The 23,282-nt window shown below is 29.2% G+C and overlaps 1 protein-coding gene across 4 annotated transcripts in view; it reads right to left on the bottom strand.

Annotated features, from left to right (window-relative positions):
- Positions 1 to 23,282, bottom strand: part of LOC123012159 (neogenin) — a 63,403-nt gene that overhangs the window by 20,435 nt on the left and 19,686 nt on the right. For all 4 annotated transcript variants that reach the window (XM_044409983.1, XM_044409985.1, XM_044409984.1 and 1 more), the window contains exons 2-3: positions 3,120 to 3,282; positions 2,920 to 3,056 (exon numbers count right to left, since the gene is read on the bottom strand). In XM_044409983.1, the coding sequence (XP_044265918.1) occupies positions 2,920 to 3,056; positions 3,120 to 3,282 (300 nt within the window). The remainder of the gene's footprint in view (positions 1 to 2,919; positions 3,057 to 3,119; positions 3,283 to 23,282) is intronic.

The raw sequence follows: 23,282 nt of genomic DNA, 5'->3' as shown, positions 1-23,282 counted from the left end.
AGTTAAGATGGAAAATTGCGTTTAATCAATATCTAATTGGTATTTTTTTTCTGATTTTGTAAACAATTGTAGGAAGTGAATCTGCGTAGGTCAGTATAAAAATTAGAATTAAACTTTTTGGAAGAAAATTATTTTTTTTTGGCTTTGTTTATAATTGAAAAATTACCAAAAAATTAGAGAATGTACCTTACTAATGCCCAGGTAAGTGTGAAAAAAATCAACAATTTTATTTAATTAGAAGTGGGGATTTTTTTCTGGGCGTAACCGATGCCGCACCCGGTATTCTATAGTTTCTGAGATATTTGGGTAATCAAATTTTTTAGAAATAGTACATAGTGTGCTATTCAAGATTATAAAACTGAGGACGGCGGCTTGGGGGCACACAAAATTTTATACAATACTTATTGTCAGATTCACCAACGATAAATAAATCGTCAAACATAGTTATATGAACAATATTTTTTTCTTTATTTATTAAATAAAAAATTGTTTCACTAGTTTCACCAAACTTTCTTTAGTTATTATCAAGTTGGTTACCTGAATACGATGTCTTTAGTAGTGACAGTACAAAAAAATGTTAAAATTGGGAGTTGTGTGCGTTACTTTGTTAAGAAAACTAATTACATTGGGTCACAACCGCAAAAGAATAAGAGGCAGAGCTTGTTCCAAAACTGACGTTGTCAAAAATTACTGAATTTTGACACTAAAAGTATGTTTATTATTAAAAAGAATATATTATCCATAAGCGTCGTAATAAAATGTACTCGTATTTCAAAACCACTGTTAGGATTAGGTGGTAGAGCAGAGGATCCACTTGAACCTCGCCCTATTGTACTTTTATGTAACAATAAAAGTCAGTTATTATTATTATTATTTAAAAAAATATAATAAGTAGGTACTGATACATAAGATGAAAAACGATAAACAAATTATTAAGTTGTTAAAGCATGAAAATAATTTTTAACAATGATATTTCTAACAATCCTCGCTCTTAAAATTACTAGATCAAAATTAGATTTCATCGCTGATATCGTGGGTTATGATAAGTTCATTAACGATTACATCTAAATGATTTTCCCTACTTAAATATTGGTCTTAATTGCGATCACCCGATTGTAAACTCTTGCAAAATGACGAGTAAGAAAATTTTAGAGAAAAAAATGCACGCTCATAAGTTTCATTATCTTAACGAAGTGTGCGCATTCCATGTTTCTTCTCTGTCACTGTCATTTCGCCAAGGCCGTACCCAAGAGGAGGATTAGGGGGTCGAAAAATGCTATGAAAGGGAGCTACACCCCCTAAAAAAGGTACGTTGTTTAAAGGGTTTTTCCTAATATTTCAGAATAGATAAAATTACAAAATTTGGTACCCTTATATGTACACCTAAACAAATGCCAAATAACAAAATTTTTAATCAGGGGCGTCCTTAACGGTAAAACAAATTTAATTTTTAATTGTTATGCTGTGTCAGTAACATAAATTTTTAAACCGATTTTTACTTAAAAATCCGTAAATTGTATCGGAAAAACACAAAAGACCTTTTTTATGAAAAAATATGAAATTTTGTTGCTGAAAGTGGCAAGAAACCACAAGCAAAATAGTAAATTTGTACCCTAATTTAGTTTAGGAAGCCCCTAATTAAAAATTTCAACATTTTATTTTTGTACTTGTTTAGGTGTATAAAAGTTATCATCTGTACCAAATTTTGAAATTTTTTTCTAAAATGATTGCGGAAATATTGAAAAAACACCTATTAAAAGACGCACCCCTTGCGTAGCATTTTTCGATAAATGTTCATAGAAAATTTTTGTTTAAAATGAATATTCTATCTCCTGTTTAAATTTGTAACAATAAAAAGTATTCACAATTTATTTTATTTTTTGTTACTTTTGTAAGTTAATTTGTATTTTATGTTTAATTAGGATCTCTTATTGAATTTAAAATAAAATCGTGTACTTAGAGATTTTTTGGTTTTTAATCCGCCTTCTTTCATTTCATTTTCATGGACCAACAAGAATTTTAGGACACATTATAAGGGATTAACCTGTTTTAGGGTCCGGGTGGGTTCCACTAATTTATGATTTGTTTACCTTCTGGTTTACTCTTAACAATACCGCATTTAACTTAAAAGAAATAAAATTTTTAGCAGATCTTAGGAAAACGATTTTACTATACTTTTGATTTTACACTTCTCTTGAATAGGATTACAGCAAAACTTTATTCTAAAACATTTTTATTGGCATCTGATCGATTATAAATTTATCCACGACAGCAGAGATTGTTTTTTCCCTGAGTTAATTTTCTGTGAGCTTTTTACCCGTGAGCTTTTTGACCATTGGGCTTTTATTTATATGAGTTTTTTCTGGGTGAGCGTTTTTTTCATTGTGCGTTTTTTTCTATGTGGGCTTATTTCTGTGTGAGCTTTTTTCCGTGTGGGCATTTATCTTGTGGGTTTTTTTGTCGTGGGCTTATTTCATGGATTCAACCGACATGCAAGCCAATGAACGCAAAGCTGGATTATTACCTCACAGCAAGCATAAAACGCGCGCGTTTTGAATTTATTTCATTTTACGAGTTTTTGATATTTTTTTTTGTACTAAAATTAAGATTTCAAAAAAAACATGGGTCAATTATTTTTTAATAAAGATTCAGAATATGCAATAAAAAAATATGTGCAACGACCTAATTGATGCAAATGATAAAACTCGGTAATAAATAAATCATCGCATGTGATCAATGGCTGGACTGGGAATATTGTTTGTTTTGAAACTTTCCGTGAAAAGTTTGAAAAGCCGCAAAAGCTAATCAAAGGATTAATTTCAAATTAGGCGTTGCCAAAATGTAAATGAAATTAAAACAGTGAAGGCGACAAAGTTTGTGAATTTTTCGCCGTAATTTGAATAAATGAATTTTACTCACTGGCTACATTCAGCTTGGCTGTTTTGCTCACAATGGAGCCGACGTTCGGCAACGAAGCCATGCATTGGTAAGTCCCTGTTAATCTTTGTTCTTCTAACACGCTATTTATATACAATGAACCGTTTGTAAGTTGAGACCTGGAAGTAATTTGAGTTGGAGACGGTTTTAATTAAATTCATCTTTGGTAAATCGATACCTACCTGTATAGATCACCTAAATACGTCAGTTTTTGTCGGTCTTGATCCAGCCATTGGATCAAAACGCTCGCAGGATGAGACGATTTAATGACACAGTCCAAAACGGCCGATTGCCCCGATTCCACAACTGTGTCCGTCGGTTCCACTGTAAACTCCAGCACATGACCTGAAACGAACAAAACACCGGCTTTATTCGTCCGAATCGTAAAACTTTCAAGTAAACAAATACTTAAAACGGATGTAAAATACGAAAAATTAAGTCGGGGAGTGGCTATTATCGCTCGAAATGGTCGGTAACGACAGCTGAGTCCGGTTTAGGATTCTCCTCACTTTTCAACCCTCATACACGAAATTGGAAAATTGCCCCACATATGGTGCTTCCAATGTCCGTTGTGGTAAAGCAGTTGCTCTTATCGGTAAATCACTATTTATTACTGACCCCTTATCTCAACATGTGTACATTTGTTAAATTTCCAATCAATGAAAAGTCAGACGTGATGTGTCATAGGGGGCACGGGTCTGAGTTAGACTGGCTCAGAATTTTAAATATGGACACAATAATAAAATAAAATGATTGCTCTGCGACGTAATTACGGCCTCTGCGTGATCAGATTTTATTTCAAATTCCGATTGTATAACATAATCTAATTTTTAGTAATTGTATTTACCACAAAAACAAAAAAAGTTATTTTATAAATTATACAAAAATAATTTAAAAACGTATAGTCCTGCGTAGTTACCAATCACTTTAATTACTCTAATTATACCCAACAATTAATTTGCACAGTTATTGATTAATATTTCCTTTTTTTATTCGTTTTTGATTCAATTAAGAGGTTTTTAATGAGGTAAAAATTTCAAAATGATTCAAAACATTTAATAAAAAAGTAATTCGTTAAACAACTTTCTTTGCTATTCTTTTCTTTTTCTATGATTTTTTTAGTTTATAAAAAATTATGCACGCAAAAAAATTGTACATTGGTATTGGTTTTTGGGGTCAAAACAAACGTGGACATATTTTTTTTCTGCAAGCATCAAATTATGTATTATGTATTTTAGATGAAAACTGAGCATTTGATAGAGTCGTAACCCTTTCTTTGCTTTTCGGTAACACTTTAGTTCAATTTATACAATTTTTGTTTAGCATCATAAAGTAATAATCAAATTACTCGTACATTACAAGTAAAAAATTAGAGAGTATGACATTTCAACTTCATTTAACAATTGAAGGGGTGAGTGATTTTTTTTGAAAACTGGTATTTTCTTTTAAAACAATTTTTTTCGCAATATTCTTTTATTGAAAAAGACTTTTAAGTGTTGGTTTCTATTAGGAATTAGTGGATAAAGGTGTTAAAATATGTTTAAATAAATAATATTAAATAAATGTTTTAAAAAAAGCACAAATAACAAACACTAGTTTTACTTAATTCAATTACTTTCCGACGTATTGTTGGCAAAATTTTGCGAAATAATTGCATTTTTTATTGAAAAATGTTTTAAAACGCTAGAAAAGAGCATAAATTATGTCGTTTTTTATTTACTCTGGTACATGTATTAATTTTTTGGTATGTTTTTTTAACAAAAATTAAAGAAAAAACTTTCTTAGACTTAAAAACGCAACTGAATGTTTGAAAAAAGCAAAAATAACATCATTTTCGAATTAATTATGTGATTTTTTGGCTTATTTTTGACGAAGTTTTGTGCTTTTGATTGAAAATTTTGATAAAACGTTTGGAAAAGCATCCAGATGATTTTTCTTTCGGCTCAAAAACATGCTTAAACTCTCCAAAGAAGCAAAAATAATTTTAGTTTCGTGATAGTTTATTCATTTTTTACCTCACTTTCGACGAAAATTTTCAAAACAATTGCGATTCTGACTAAAAAATGTCTTAAAACGGAAAAATGGTATTATTTTTGAAAATTTTTTTTAGCACAATCTAAAAAATAAAAATAACACCATTTCTGAGTAAATTTAGCGATTTGTAACGAAATAATTTTGTAAATTTTTAATTGAAAAACCTGCTAAAACTCTAAAACGGTCATTTTCAACCCAATTTGATAATTTTTCAATATGTTTTAACAGAATCTTACAAAAAAACGTGATGTAAACAAGCAAAATTCATTATTTTTCACTTAATTTGGTGACTTTTCGGTATATTTTCGTCTAAATTTTTCGAGATAATTCCGTCTCTTATTGAAAAATATGGTGTTAATATGGAAAACCGTTTTTGAAAAGTCGATGAACTAGCTTCAAAATGACACCTAGTAAACAAGAAAAAAAATCTTTTGAATAAGAATGTTAATTTTCGGGACAGCATAAAGTGGACTTCTTTACAATGTGTCGTTAGATTTTTATTTATAAATCGTTTGTTAAACTTGAAATATTTTTATAAACCAATAGTTGGAAACAATATTCACATAGGCCTTTATATATCATGTGATTTTTTATCAAAAACAAATTGGAAAAAATACCATATTAAAATGCTTATAACTCCAAATATAGGTTAATGCACATGACATCTTTATCCACTCACCCCTTCAATTGATATAAAATATCAAGTTCAGGTTGGGAAGTAGTCACTTCCTTATCAGTTTTGTCATGTCATGTTTTCCAAAATTTGATAAATTCTATACTGGCTTTCTGTTGTTTAAGGAAAATGATGTAACCTAGGTACTATTATAAAATATTTACTGGTTATGTGGCTGAAAATTTTTTTTCGTTATTATTTTTAGTAAAATTAAATACTTTTTAAAAGCAAACTTTTATCCTAACACAAAAATGTTGATGATTTTTAATTTATGTAAACTACCTATAATAGATTAACTAAAAACAGTTAACTTAATTCGAATTAAAATTTAATTTGATTTCTGTAAATCGGCCATAAATATCAATACAGGGTGTTTCACACAACTTTACGAGGCTTGCGTCCACCCAAATATACAAAATTCACAAAACACTAGATTCACAAAATACATATTTAATTATTTCATTTTTGGAAACCCATGACAGTAGTAGTCAAACTAATCACTGTTTCATTAATAGTTATAAAATGCAGTTTTTCAGAAACAATTATCATTTGTTCTATCAAAAGACGGCATGAATATGATTCTAGTTTATCTATCTTAATCACTAACTAAAAATGTTGTAATTTTTAAAAGAGTGAACAAACTAGAGAAAATTATACAATTTTTCAAAATTTGTAATCGATTTCGTATCGGAATATGTATTACTGATTGCTTCTTACAGGTGCAGGCCTTGTAAAATTATGTAAAACTGTATATTCGTATTCAACATAAATAAAAATATGCAGCGAATCATAGTTGATACGTTACTATAAACAAGAAACATGTTTATAAACATAAGAAGAAAATTTTAATTTTGTTGCTAAACTACTTCTTTACCCAATCTTTACCCAGTATTTGTACAATTAGCAAAAAAAATCGCGAATTAAAGTTTGCAATTAAACAGGTCCTAAAATATAAATAACATTTTATTCAAATTTTTCGTTATAAATTCGGCTTCATGAAAGGTCTCATTTATATGAATAAAGTTGATGCAAGTTAGGCCACTCGTCCCTCCTAACTTTCGCAAAGCTATAAGCTAATGAAGTGAACTTTTTACGTTCATAGGAAAATTAATCCGTCTGCTGAACGTCCGCCGTTTCCAGAATAACTCGACGTGTTCCAAGATAGCGCCTCTTGTAAAAATCTCCCTCCCTCACCTTCCCTCGTTTTTTTCCTTTAATTCCGACTTTATGGCTCGAATTTCTCTCCAGGGTGGTATAATATCAAAGTTTCATTTTTGAAACATGACCCGGAAATTTCGACACGACACCAATTTCCGGTCAAGGGTGTCCAAAATCGATCTCGCACCGGTTCATTTTTTCAGCATCATGTGTCTAATAGGTCCTTGTTTTAAACCGGATGGCATGCACAATAGAAATACGATATATTGCTGTGCTAACATGACGCGGTGTGTTGAAATGCCCCTTTGTCGAAGAGTATAATGGATTCAAACATCTGTTGGGAGGACTAGAGGTCTACAATTCTTATCAACGATCTGACATCTCAGTGTGCATTTTTAGTTTCATATTTTAATTTATTCCGGGACAAGATTTATTGACGCCATTTTCGAATCGTAATTACAATGCCTCGTGGTTCTAATTGAATGTTATTTTCGTACAGCGAGGTTGCACAATAAATCATATTATGTGGTGTGATAAAAATTTATTCAATGGACCGGCGCTGAATACAATGGTCGTGGGCAAGGCACCTCGGAAAAAATTACATCTAATTAGACTAAAACACGTCTAGAGTTCGCAGTTGCAATACTTTTTGGGCTTCTAATTTTTGAATTTAGTGTGTTCATTTTTTGGATAACTCTAATTCGTTTATAAAAAAAGCTCTTAAAAGAAAATGCTTTTTACTTTTTTTACAGTGATTAAACCAAAAATGAGCCAACGTTTAGGTAACGTCAGTTTGTGTCACTTTGATTAGTAGATACACAGCCTGTCCCAAGTTTTAGGGTCGGCCCAAAAATAAATATTTCTAATTGATTAAAAAATTGTTTTGCTAGTGCAACGATAAAGGATTAGACAGAGTGGCTCAGCAAATTGAAAAAGTCAATTAGTGACTTTAAAAAAGTAAAATTAAAAAAAAATTATATAGGACTTTGATAGATACTAATCTAGTATATAGTACATGAAATACCATATGTTCCTTAGCGTTTTTGGATGTAGATATTTATAACAATGTTTTTAAGCTAAACTTTTATTGGTCGATTTTGCTTAGTTTTAAAAATAAGACGGTTTTTTTGGAAAACATGCACTTTTAAAAAAATTATTACACAAAAACTAAGACATCTAGAAATATTTTTTCTACTACCGCAAAGAAGAAGGTACAAGCTATAAGGTTGTAACATTTTTTAGTGTGTTGCATTTGCAAAGATAAAAAAATGAAGGCGTTTGTTAAAAGTTTAATAACTTAAAAAATTTAAATGGAACACCTTATTTATTGTTTTTGCATTTAAAAGATTATTAAATTGTCTTTCTAAAATTATTTACTTTTAGGTGTTTATAATCAATAACTAGAAAGATATTTAACGTTAAACATTAAAAAAAATTACTATTGTTTCAATAGCCAAAAAGTGCACAGTAGTACAAGAGAGGGAAGAAATATCACTTAATAATCACATTTGTAATAAACTGAATCCATAATTCTTTATTTTTACAATAAAATAATTCGAACAGTATTTATTTATAACAATTTTTACAATCAACAGATAAGTGATCCGTTGTGGAATTACTATAGTATCCATAAAATCAACAATGCTCAAATATTGATAGGCATTGTTGCTACAATTAATATTAAATGTTAAATATCTTTTCATTTATCAATTCTAGACATTAAAAGTTTATTTTTTTAGATAGACAATTTATCAATCAGATTAGATGCAAAAATAAGGTGTTCCATTTAATTTTTTTAAGTTATTTAACTTTTAACAAACTTCTTAATTTATTAATCTTTACAAATGCAAAACACAAAAAATTTGCTACAGTTTAAAATTTTGTACTTTCTTCTTTGCAGAAGTAAGAAAAAATTCTAGCTGTCTTAGTTCTTGTGTAATATTTTTTTAAAGTGCATGTTTTCGGCAAAAAACCGTCTTATTTCTAAAATTAAGCGAAATCGACTAATAAAAGTTTAGCGTAAAAACATTTTTTTAAAAGGCTACACCCAAAAATGTAAAGAAACATACGGTGTTTTTAGCGTACGTCAGTGAGACCCTAAAAATAAAATTTGAAAAATATTTTTTTTAATTACTTGAAATCTTTTCTACATGATACATGATAAAATTTCTTGATTTTTTCTAATGGTAACTGTGAAAATTGAATAATGTAAAAGTTGACAGATTTTGAATTTTTTCAATTAAATGATTTTTTTTCCAAATTTAGTTTTTAAGATCTCACTGCCATACACAAAAAAATTTTCAACAATATCAAAAAATTAAATTGAAGTCTATATGATCCTCTATCGTTTACACTAGCAAAAATTTTTTAAAATCAATTAGAAATATTTATTTTTGGGCCAGCCCTAAAACTTGGGACACGCTGTACTTATTTCAGTTGCAAAAAAGTTGTATTTTCAAAAACATTTTATACAAAATGGGTCTCAAAATATGTTTGCATCTACCTGAGGTGATTTTTTTCAAGATGAAATATTCGTAGAGTTTGGTTTGTTGAGGTTAAAATATTACCCCAGGGGACAACCCAAAGTTTTAAAAGTTTGCAAGATGGAAATCTCTCGAGTTAATTTTTCACACGCTTAATTGTTGTCAAAGCAACCCTTTCCCGGCAATTACTCGGTTAATTTTCCTCTGAAAGGTAAGTCCCCCTTTATAAAGTCTTAAACCAGCGTTTGCTATTAATTGGACAATTCAGTAAAACGTAATGTTGAGGCGATTAATTTCACAGAATTAATTACAACGCCACGATAATTACAGTCGATTTGGTTGTAATTTAGCAGCTTATTTGTGCGAAAAGATAAACGTTGCATTTTTCTATGTTAATGCTAATTGGAGATTAAATCAATCGGGCTATTATCATAAATGAATAATTTAATAGGGATGGTAAAAAAGGTTGGGGTGCCGTTAGGCAACAAAGGAGCCGAGCGTCTCAGTGATAAATATTGCAACAAATATTGATCCTTTTGTGCCTTTCTCTCTACAATTATCTGCGGTTGGGTAGACTTTGTACCTTACTGGAACAAGGTAAGTGTTCACTTTGACTCTTATCGATCATATTTGCATATTTACCAGTTTTTCCATTAGAAAAATTGAAACGATGCAATCCAGCGATGTGGCCAAAGCGTAACCGACACGGAATAACCCGATTAACATGATTTTATCCAAGCAAAATGAGAGACAAATCATAAGCAGGTAGATTTTTTCAAGCGCCAATCAAGAACTTTGAAAAATATTTCTATGGGTCAGTAAGATACGATAAGGAACAAAATAACTTACGTAATATGCACCCAAACAAAGTGATCAATAGTTGAACAGTTTTGAGGATTTCATTGGTTAGCCATGTACTTTGACCGGAGTTTAGCAATTGCAATGCGCTTGAATTTAAACGTTGCATTTATGCAATTCACTCCCATAAAATATGTGTTTATACATAAAACTGATTTTCCCACGACTTAATTTCAAAACTCATAAACAAATCGAAACGAAAAACTTGGTATGTAGAATACGCCTTTAGAAATCCTGAACAATGTCCTATTATATTTTCAATTAGGTGCACAATTTTCTCCTATTTGAATGCTAATAATGGGAGTGAATGACAATGAAAAACACTCGTTATGAAAATTAAAAACGTACAATTGTATCACTCAATTTTTTCCACAAAAAAATTCGAGCTTGTTCATTGCTTTGTTTGACACAAAACCTAAAATTGGATGATGACTTTGACTTAATCTAGTTAGTGAGTTGGTCTTAGTCCAACTAGTCTATACGTTTCGTCGATACAGAGCCTTCTTCAGAATTAAAACGAGCAAAATGCAGGTGTAGGTTGGGCGGAAACCCGTCGCTACTTGGAGCATTTACCCCAGGAGCATTCATTTTTAGCACGTTATTTCGGTTGAAAACTACGGAGTACAGTCGTCATCTTTGGTTGTCTAAACCTACACTCAGTAAAGTAGAAAATGTCGTGTCCGTAAACCGACCCTCATTTTTTGGGTCCTCCTATCTAACCGTAGTTGTAATAAAAATGTTTTTGCATTTAGCCTCAACATTTCCTTTAAGTAAATCTTGTCATGGGATTTTATTTTATTATTATAGTTAAACGTGTGTAAAATGTGTTATAATAAAACCAGCAAATTTGTAATTTTAAAACGTCATTATTCTGTCACAATAGAAAGAAAAGTACATGTTCTCTTGATTTTGTTTTTTTTTCGGCTTTTTAAGTTTCATCACAATGGCGGTTTTATTCTTTCGCCAAAAAATGTAACTTTGACAATTAATTAATTAATTATTGTAACCGGTATTATCGGCAAAACAATAAAATCCTGCAAAATTTATTGCTCTCATTATAGCTGAATATTAATTGCTTTTCAACACTTTTAATTGGGATTCACTATTTCTACGAATCGTAAATTAGTTTTGAAAATCCTACTTCCCGTTCATTTATACCAGGTGAATAAAAAGTATGGAACCAAACGTTCTTTGCTAAAATTATTTATTTTTTGAAAAAACTAATTGATGAGTGATAAAGTACTTTAAAAACGTGATGATTTAACAAGAATAAAATTTTTCGAAATATCCTTTTATTTTTGAGTTCTACAAAAAAATTATTTTTTTAAATGGCAACCCACTATAAAATTATAAAATAAGGTGACAACTATCTGCTTTATTTTTAATTTTTTCGAAAAAATTTTTTCATATAAATTGCAATTTTGACAAAAAAAATCGCATAACTCAAAAACAAAACAAAATTTCGTTCTAAAAATACAATCACATTTTGTATATTACTTTAATTTATATAAATTATTATTTTCTGGAACAATCTCGAACCTAAACATTAGTAGTTCTGTGAAAAATAATAAAGCTTCAAAGCAATCCTTCATAGAATTATAGATTATTTCCTCATTCGCTGGTCTAATCCAATAGAAAATTGTACGTTAAAGAATTAATTATTTAAATTTAAAATAAATTTTTGTCTTTAGTTATAATAATTATTAATAAAATAATATCTCACGCTTTAAGTTATATTATTTTTCACAGAAATACTAATATTGAAAAATGAAAAATTTTCAGTCAATTGTTGTTCATTTAATTTAGTGCATATTTGACTGCATATCTGGGCAGTTTTTTAGTGCATATTTTTCAGTCACTAGTCATTAAGTTGATTCTGATTAAACGTTGGATTAACTGATCACGTGTTTAAATATAACCAATTAAATACGGTCAAATTAAATTAAAACAGTGAATTAATTCGCTTCTATAAAGCGACTCTCTGAGTAATAGATAAATCACTTCAATAACAAAGAAACAGTTTTCTTTCTTTTTCAATAAAGAATTAACATTTATTTAACAGAAAGAAAGAAAAATAACCGCCATTGTGATGGGACTTAAAAAGCAGAGAAAAATCCCAAAATCAAGAAAAAAATTACTTTTCTTTCCACTGAGACAGAATAATGACGTTTTAAAATTCAGTATAACACACTTTACACACGTTTAATTATAATAATTATCATTAATGAAATAATATCCCATGACAGTATTTACTTAAAAGAAATGTTGAGGCTAAATGCAAAAGCATTTATAACTGGGGTTAGGTAGGAGGGCCCAAATAATGAGAGACGGTTTATAGACACGTCATTTTCAACTTTCCTGAGTGTACAGGGTGCTGCATTTTGGATGTCCGAATAGGGAATCTCCGAAACTAAGAGGTTTAGCCAAAAACGAGTGATACATTCTGGGGCTCATTTTTTGAGAAAATAATATTGGTTAAAACCGCATTCCGCTATCGTCTTTTGTTTTCGACTTATAGACAAAAGTTGACATTTTGGCGAAGTCTAAAAAAAATCATATCTTCCTTATTAAAGAAGACACAGATTTGAAATAAAGACAGGCACTTTTTACGAGGAATTTAATAATGTAGTTAACAATTTTTTTCAGTTAGTAGGTTAGGCGTAATAAGATAAACTTGTATTTTTTTTAATGGAAATCATAGGCGGCTATAGCAATTTTGAAAAGCTTATTTTTTTCTGACCTAAAAAATATATATTTGTAACAGAATAGTTTTTTATAATTATAGTTAAAAAATGAAATACATATTTTGTTTGATAATAGTTGGCCATGGAAAAACTATTTCACTCCAAATGTGTAAATAATAATCAATAAGAGTTTTGTGAACTGTAAAATAGATGAAAAAATAGATAAAATTATAAAAATTTAAAAAATACAATACGTTAGAAGTATTGAACAAATATGCGAGCGCCTCAGAACAAAATTATTACATATTTTTAAAAAATCTAAAAATAGGAAAAACAAATGTGTCAACAGTCAACACAATTAGAAAAAACATTTTTTTTGATGATTAATGGAGGTAGGATTTAGTTCCACATAGACGGAATTTGGGTATTTGAATAGCCATAACGTCATTTTTGTGTCATATAAAATATATTTTATTGAAGAATTAAAGCGGCTTTTTTTTACAACACTCTATGTATCACTAGAAGTTATAATAGTAATGTTAGCTTGTTTAAAAACAAAGAAATGTTATTAGTCGCCAATATACGTTGATTTACGATTTATTTTGTATTTTTTTCATTACTTAGTACTTAAAAAACTCTTTCATTGGTGACACTGGTTGAATAATATAGTTTAAATCCTTTTAGTTAAAGAAACAACATTTTTTCATGGCCAACTGGGAACAAAAATCAAAGATAATTTTTTGCTAAAAATGCACTATAATAATCTGTTACAAATATATATTTTTTAGATAAGAAAAAAACAAGCTTTTTAAAAATTAGATAGCTATCTGATTCCCATTTAAAAAAATAGAAGTTTATTTTATTTATTTTACTACGGCTAAAAAAACAATTGAAAAAAATTGTTAACTACATTATTAAATTCTACGTAAAAAAGTGCCTCTATAATGTCTTTATTTCAAATCTGTGTCTTCTTTAATAAGGAAGATATGATTTTTTTTAGATTTCGCTAAAATGTCAATTTTTGTCTATAAGTCGAAAACAAAAGACGATAGCAGAGTGCGGTTTTAACCAAAATTATTTCCTCAAAAAATGAGCCTCAGAATGTGTTACTCGTTTTTGGCTAAACCTTTTTCGGACATCTAAAATGCAGCACCCTGTACATAATCGCGATAAAAGTCGCAAGTTTCAGTTGCCGCATCATTGGGCGCCTCCCTTTTATCAGATCAAGCTCTAAAACCCAATAACTGGAATAATTCATGCTTGAGCCAATTAACCTGAATAAATTGATAATAATTAGGAAAAAATCTTGGCTATTGTAATTAAGTTTAGACAGTGACATATCATTAAAATTCTCGGTGCACACAGATGGCATTTTAAATGGAGCTCCTGCTTTAGCAGATGCGAGCTTTTTTGAAATTTATTGTGAGCCTAATTAATTCATCCACTCAGAAAACACGCCATCAACTTTTTATTTGCCTACTAGCACAAATTCTGAGACATAAATCAACACACACAACACCAAAACCTGCAGTAATTAATTTAAAAAAGCGCTTCTAAGGCACCGGTGCTGTTTCCCAGGGAGCCCGAGATGCGCATTTCGACGCCTCTAAACAATTTTCAGTTTGAAATTAGAGAAGCTGCAATATGGTTATGGTTTTAATTAAAACCAACGAGATCTCGTTATTGTTTGCTTAGATAATGCGAATTACACAGCCCGGGTGCAACAGCTAAGAATTTCTACAGCAATAGCTTTGTTATTTAATATTTACTGCGAATTCTGCACTATCTGAAGCTGAAACAAACTAAAAACAAACACAACAAAGGACACAATTGCAGAAGATATTTTAATAACTTAATAATTTCTAAACCAAAATACACATAGAAGAGTAATTCCATGCCAAAACGATCACTTGCAAAACTCATTATTTCTGATTTTTGTAAATTTGAGATATGTTATAGAACGTGTAAAAATAAGTGACACGTATTCCACCGTTTTTTTATTTTTACAAAGTATGTTGAAAAAACAGGGATGTATAAAATTAAGTATCTCGTAACAAAAAGAATTTTTATCTAAAGAGCAAATCAACATATCGAAACGATTTTTTTTTTAATAGTAGATATAAGTGGGTACACTACGGACGTGATAATACATGTACTCTAAAAATTTGTTTTAAACAAATAATTTAAAAATATATTGTTTAAACAAAAAAATAAACTATTACGCAGGTTTTTAAAATTCTCAAAAAATTTATGTAAAAACTCATATTTTTACCATGTCTTTACATAAGTTTCAAGACGGACGTTTTAAAAATGGCTGAAAAAAATTTTTTTTTGAGAGCGCTGCACATAATTTCCAATAACTTATTAACATTTACTTTTCAAAAAAATATGAATAATAAATACAAATTCCTCGGTTGAGAAGGAGTACTCTCTATTTTTTTTAATTCTATTTTACGATATTAAAATAAAAGTATGTAGATTTCGAGTACTTTTTATGAGCTTCGCTCGACTAAAATGATCATTTAAAAAGTCGCCAGATCTTTCAACTTGTCGATTAGATTATACAGAGTGTGTCCCGGACCAACGTAACATGCCATGTAAAGTAAGATACCAGGAGCATGGAAAAAATGTAAAAAAAATCTATCTAAAAAAATTTCAAAGTTACGAGAGTTTAAATTTTGCACATACATGTATTACGAGTATTACGTGCGTAATGTACCTATTTATATCTATTATTTAAAAAAAAACCGCTTCAATATGTTGATTTGTTCTTTAGATAAAAATTCTTTTTGCTCCGAGGTACTTAATTTTGTACAATCAACGTAGAAAAGATTGTCCTCCTAATAAACCGCCCGAACCCTTAGAGGCTGAACCCATAAACCACAACAATAAATTTTTCCATTGTAAACGGCATTTCATATTTAACAGTATATTCAGTTTGAAGTGAAGCTTAGTTACCGATTTTACTTTCTAGGGAGTAGATAAATAAAAAAATATTTTGAAAAATTCACAACTTTTTCCCACAATTAAATTAAAAAAAAATAATGAATGTTTGATGTTGTTTATTTACTAAGATAATAAGTAAATGCCGTTTTAATTGGTATAATAAAATAAACAATATTATTATTATTATTAGAAATATCTAATAAAAACCATTTATTGTTAGACATTAAAATGACAAAATCTAACCAGAGGCAATGTAACATAACACTTTAATTTATTGATAGCTTAATTCTTTTTAATAAAGTTGTAATTGACAAAGTAAAAAATTTCATACCATTTTTTTTCAATCCAAACAAACACATCGATTTTCCAAATATTTTACAATTTAATTTTCCTATAATAAACAGAAGATAAAATATTTAAAAAAAAATTGTTGATGATTTATTATGTAGTAGGTATTTTTTTCTTACTACAACAGTGTTTGTTTTATTCGTATTCAAAATTAATTTGCAAATATTGTATTAAAGTTAGAAGTAATTTTTTGGTAATAATTTGTTTATTAATAGGGTAGACAGTTGTCCAATGGCTAGGATTTTTTTAATACACAAAAATTAAAATTGATTAATTTAGTTTTAATAAAATAACTGAACTGAACAATTATTAGCAAAAACAAATTTGTAAATTTGTTACAATTGTTTTGCGATTGCAATATCTTGGTTGCAAACATCTCAATAGTTCAATTTAAATATTCCTTTTTTGCAAACGTTCAAAAGAGTTAGCACGTCTACCCGTTTGAATTGAATAAAAATTAATAATGAAATGAAATGAAATTATTTAATTTGTCATTTACAACTTAAAAAAAATAAGTATCAATATTTTAAAGAGTTATTTATTAAATAGTCTCATTTGGTCATTTTAATTTCTAATAATAGATGGTTTTTATTAGGTACTTCTAATAATAATATTGTTTATTTAATTTTGCCATTTAAAACGGCATTTACTTGTTATCTTGGTAAATAAATAGCTAATTAATCATCAATTATAATTATTTTTAATTTAATTTTTAGTTACAGTATAAAGTTGTAATTTTTTTTAAATAATTTGTTACTTACTCAATTGAACGTAAAACTAAGCTTCACTTCAAACTAAATATGCAGTCTAATAAGAAATGACGTTTACAATAGAAAAGATTTATTGTTGTGGTTTATGGGTCCTCGCGGTTTATTAGGAGGACAATCTTTTCTATGCTGATTGTACATCCCTGTTTTTTCAACATACATTGATAAAATAAAAAACGGTGAAAAACGTGTCACTTATTTTTACACGTTCTATAACATATCTCAAATTTACAAAAATCGGAAACAATGAGTTTTAAAAGTGATCGTTTTGGCGTGGAATTACTCAGTCTAAGCAAGATAAAGTAAACGAAGTTTTTTCTTGGATAACATGTAAATTTCATCCGCATTAGAATTCTCCCAGCGTCGAAGCTAGTCTTTCCATTAAATCCTTCAATATGTGTACAACAGTGGAAGAATGTGGCGAATGCTGTGACATATGAATGGACCGACTGCAGTGTCCCTGAATTAACAATCCTTCCACTCCTCCGATGGACAAAGTGATATCGTTTCAACACAATAGTGCTTCTAGGTAGTCATTTCCTTCGTTATCTCAAAATCTTGTATTTGATTGAATTATGTATTAATCCCGCAATTACATTCCCGATGCTAATTCCCACGCTACTCACATGAAAAACTGCTTTTAAATCCTTCAGGGATTTCGCAAACATCACGTAAAAAACGAAGTGCTCCCCGAGAACTATTAACTTTCACACCTTGTACGACCCCCGGGTGCGAAAGTTTCGTCTAAATCCTCCAACTCCAAAGCTTAACTTTCAATAAGCTTTCTCTGCACGGGTCAGATATAAATTCAAGGGTTTGAAGTGATATTGAAAATCAACTAGAAAGCTTGATTATAATACTCCGGAGAATCACCGGATTGAACGCTACGCATGTGGCCGGAAATTATCCATTTCGACCCCAAAAATGGGTTTACGAACGTCGGGGTGATTTATTGTGTTTCTATTTGTACCGTATTTATAAATGTCGGAAAAAATCCGGTTCCGGAGATGTCAGTTACGTTTCAGTTAATCTTTGCTCTTGTCAGGAAAGCAAGTATGATGGTGACGTGTGGTGCAACTTGAGCAAAAGTGAAATAAAATACACCAGACAAAGTGATATATATTTTTTTTTTTGATTTATAGTTCGTGTCTTCATGGTCAGAAGTTATGTCGGCTACTGAAGATTCGAAAAAAAATAAGCTCATAATTTTAGTGATAAATATACTATCTTCGTTAGTATATTTATCACTAAAGACCAAAATAACATGTACAGTCGAACAAAGTGAAAATGACACATCAATAAACCAGGCCCTGCTGTGGTTGCCGACCCTTCTAACCACAAGAAGGCATTGCAAACTTGACGTAGTTTCAAGATAAATTCCTTTAGAAGCCGGTTTACAGAAAGCGAAATGAAAATTTAATTCCGAATTAAACTAATTCGAATTAGGTTGGTTATGTAATTACCTCAAATTGGGGCTATTTCATTAAGGGTCAATATTCCACAAATAAAATAGACATATGACAGCCAACTCAAGACTAAACATGTTATTAATTTTAAAATTTCCAAATTATTTTAATGTGTTATAAATTTGTAACGTAGGGCTGATGAAGGCCAATAATAAAGAAATTTTACAATTGGGAGAAAATTTTATTTGTGGAATATTGACACTTAATAATTCGAATTAAGTTGTCATTTATTTTGCATTGACAAACGCCAAATTAATTAATTAAATAAAAATTTAACACCATTTCTTAAAAAAAATATGCATTAATAATGACACTGATGAAAAAACATATCATTATTAACTTAAAAAAAAATTAACTGTTCAAAATAAAATTAATTGACATAATTTTTTTTCGAAATAGACTTTCTCTCTTTTAAACTTGACTTTATGTAAAACGACAAATGAATTAAACCATTGTTTATTTGCGAGAAGAAGGTTTAATTGGTGTGCGTTTACCGCGAGTGGTTTAATTCTTTGAGCAGAAAGCGAAATTAAAATTTACTTCAGAAATAAACTAATTCGAATTAAGTTGGCATTTATTTTACATTGACAAACGTCAAGTTAATCGAGAATTAAACTTTAATTGGTTTTAATTTTAATTAATTGGTTCTGTAAACCGGCCCTAATAAGTTTTCTATTAGTTTTTTAATTGTTATTGAAAATGAAAATTTAACTAGGAAAAAAACCGCAAAATTATTTGAAATATTTTAGTTCTGCTACAAAATTTATTCTTTGTTAATTGTAATATTTTTAAATTAAATAAAAATGTTAAATAAACAATTTAACAAAAACCATTTCTTAANGCATTTATAAGATGAAATTGTCAAACAACACATTATTATTAATGTAATAGATTTTTTTTGATAAACTGTTTTCCAAAATTAAATTAAGTAGGAAATAGGCTTTCTCTATTTTAAACTTGAGTTTATTAAAAAATATTATTAAATTAATAATAATTTGTTTTTTATCATTGTCATCACTAACGCATTTTTTATTAAAAAAATTACATTTTCGTTTAACTTGACGTTGTTATAAAATAAATGGCAACTTAATACGCGCTATTAGTGTGACGTCAGTGAAGTACGTGACTGTACCTTTGAAGCTACACTAATAAACATACTTTGTTACCAATGCTTTTCGTATGGACGTAAAAAAAGTTTATTTCTGGAATCCTGGACGTATAGGTAGATTATGTTTCCAGGGAAATAGTTGCTATGAAAAATGTGTGTCGTTTCGTAATAGTTTTAACAATTGTAATCAACATTTCTGTAAGTTAATCTGTTCTAACCCCACTTTTTGTGTAATGTGTACTTTAAAGTGTGTTTACAGAGTTGCCAGAATGTTGCAAACGACAGAGTGGCTAGGTCGTACCAAGACAAAATAAAAAGTATCAACATTCACGTATTTGGCTGAGAATATAAATTATTATTTGTTTACAAGTAAATATAAATATCTAGTAAAAAAAAAACTAGTATCAATTTGGTACTATAGTATCACAACTGGCAACACTGTATGTTTAGCTTCAGTACAGTCGCGTCTGTGACGTCACGTCTAATAGCGCGTATTCGAATTAGCTTAATTCTGACTTAAATTCTGTAAACGGGCTCCTAAAGGAGTTTATCTTAAAATTACGTCAAGTTTACAATCCGATTGAAGCGTCATTTTCACTTTGTTCGACTGTACATATTATATTATTAATAAATAGACATTAAAACATACCAATTAGAAGTTTTTTATTTAAACAAAAGTAAGGTAAAAACTCCCCCATTAAAATTAAATGAAAATTTACATTGAACATGTGGAATTTAAATCCTATTTTTGTAAGAGCTTTTAAGGGTTCTTTCCCTCATGTGATGCTTTTTCCATAATTTCATTCGTACGTCAATCCCTAAATTTAATTTGAACAAAACTGATAAAAACCCAACCGCAGAGCAGAAATAAAGGTAATTTTTGACTTTTAAGTCACAATTTCTGAAAATTCTGAAAAATGATTTCTGGGACTAAACACATTCCAACAAAAGAAATATTATTGAATTAATTTTCAAAAAGCTTTTGACTGTTGATGACCTCTGGAAGAGAAATACTAATATTTGACCAATAGCCACAGCAAGGATAAATGACCTAAGGTCACTTTATTAATTAAAATTCGCAAATTTCAATCTGATATGTTATGAGTATATGACAACACAAACTAAAATTATAATTACGCTTTCATTTAAATTAATTATTTTAATTAAAATAATTACCATTATCGATATCCATTCATTATCGATATTATTTTCTGTCGCTAAAACTAACATTATTAATATTTTAAATGATAAACCTGAAACGCACCATAAAAACAAATATTTGGTTCGAGTATTACATTTAATGTCCATCAGGAACTACACGGTCAATATAAAAGCCGTTAATTTATTAGTTGTGGTTGTAAAATTCAAAATATAAATTAGAAAATTTATAAGCACTACCGCAGCTATGCCTGTGATTTATAAACCTCGTAAACTATGTAAAGTCGTTTTTTCAAATTTTTCATTATAATAAAAGAAAGGTAATCCCCATTATATGACGCAAATATGGAAAAATGATTTAAACGCCAACATAGGTGGGATTCTTTGAAAAATGAGAATGCATTATTCTAGCATTTTTTAATTGATTTATTAACATAATCGGTTTCTCTTTAGCCCACATGTGCAAAATGACAGGCAGGTGTTAGAATCAAGGCAAAAAATAACAATATAATAACATAATAATCGTCCTCGTCCACATAATAGATAGTACCAATAAATTAATTTCAGATTCATTACGAGTTGTCGGCCTCATATGAATGAATGCGCTATTGCCGCCCACCGTTAAAGAAAGGGCCATGATAAAGTGGTTACGTCGTTAATAAATTATCTGTTCATATTACAACGTTATAATTTACTGATTATTTATCGAAACCGGTATTATTAGAATTTGCAGGACCAGTATCAATGTCCTTTAACCGAAATACATCAACGGCCGTTTAATTTCGAACGAGTAATGAAAACGATGACAATCTCGGCAGGTAATTACCAGTTTTTACAATGCAGTAAAAAAATCTGGTTCAAACCCGTACAAGGTTTATCAGATCCTCAAGAATGACAATCACGTGTCAATATCCAAGGCAAGCTCACAACTATTTACATGTTGCCAACCCCGCAAATTCCGGTGATTAACTCAAAATCCCGGATCATGGAGAGGATTTACACCCCACTTGGGTGCTACTCAAAACTGATTCATAAATTACTGGGCAGAAAATGTTTATTCAGACGGAATACAATAATATATACAAGGTGAGCTAGAACTGCGCCCCAGAGAAATTAAATTTTGCACTTTGACTCTATTTATTTCTATTGTAAAAATAATTTTGTAAGTTTTTTTGCTACAGGCTATTAGAAGAGGAAACAAGGAAGCTGTATCCTAAATTGTAACTCTGTTTAATGTTATTTGTGGCTTTATTGGCAAAATTTTTGTAGTTTTATATATAATTAAAAAAAACAAATACACAATCATCAGTATCGTTAAGTAGTCATAAAATGTCAAAAAATAAATGTCAAAATTTTTTGAACATTTTTTTATGTTCCTTATATTTTCAGATTTTTTTACAAGAGGATAAAGAAGCCATCTCTTTATGTGGTGATAGAAAATGTTAATAGAAAAAAAAATGCTTTCATATTGTTTTCTAAGCCGCTTAGTTTTAAAAATATAAATCTTTAAACACCATCAGTTGACAAGCTGCATTACATTTTGAACCACCCAGGTTCTGTTCTGTTCTGTGATGAATCACATGCATACCTTATTAAAAAAAAATATCGAAGTACTTAAATTTTGAAAAATGCAATTTTTTTTAGCCTTAGAAATGTTGTTTTTATCTAACGTTAACTCTTGTCGCCTGAACTTTGACTAGAAAATAAGTAAACTGTTTCCCAAATTTCAACGTGGTTTGCTAAACCGTTCTGAAAATATTTAGCTGTAGCCATACTTTTTAGCGACCCTGTATAATAATAATAATAAAAATGAAACAACAGAAAAAAATATCATAATTGACTACTCAACTCAACCCCAAAATAATAAAAAAAATATGAGAAAAAAAATATCATAATTAACATTAACGTTAGGTATCATTATTACTGTTAACCATGTGGAAACAAGAAATCTTTGTAGAGTGTACGAAACATTTCAATTAAAAAAGAACAGCAGAAACAAAGGGCAGTAGAAATAATGGTTCTAATAACTACCCGAATGATTGTACGGTCCATTTGAATCACACTGTACAGTGGTAATTTGATTTTACCTACGAATATCCGATAACTCCCTTGGCAATAAAAAAATTCCAATAAAATCAATTTTTACTCATGCCACAAAAGATTAATTCAAAATCCCGGATTTTACAGGATTCAAACCTCATTGTTTTTATAAACAAAGACCCATAAATTATTAAAAAAACACAAAATTAAAATATGTATAAAATCCAAAGCTGATGTCAGTATAGATATTTTTGTCTTGATTTTTCGATAGAAATAAAAATAAGTTACCGATTTCATTGTGACACTGAAAAATTCACAGCTTTATACCGCAACTAAAAATTAAATTAAAAAATAATTTTAATTAATGTTTAATTAGTTATTTATTTACCAAGATAACAAGTAAATGCCGTTTTAACTGGCATAATTAAATAAACAATATTGTTATTAGTAAAATCTAATAAAAACCAATTACTATTAGGAATTAAAATGACCAAATCTATAACCAGAGACAATTTAACATTACTCTTTAATTTATTGATAGTTTAATTCTTTTTAATAAACTTGCAATTGACATATCATTTTTATTCAATAAAAGCAAACTTTGACAACAAACACATTAATT

The sequence above is a fragment of the Tribolium madens genome, unplaced genomic scaffold, assembly GCF_015345945.1.
Source record: "Tribolium madens isolate multiple individuals breed KSU strain unplaced genomic scaffold, Tmad_KSU_1.1 Scaffold_91;HRSCAF=231;Tcas5.2_LG7, whole genome shotgun sequence".
Classification (NCBI taxonomy): domain Eukaryota; kingdom Metazoa; phylum Arthropoda; class Insecta; order Coleoptera; family Tenebrionidae; genus Tribolium; species Tribolium madens.
The sequence above is the reverse complement of the archived record's forward strand: the minus strand, read 5'-3'. Positions and strand labels throughout refer to the sequence as shown.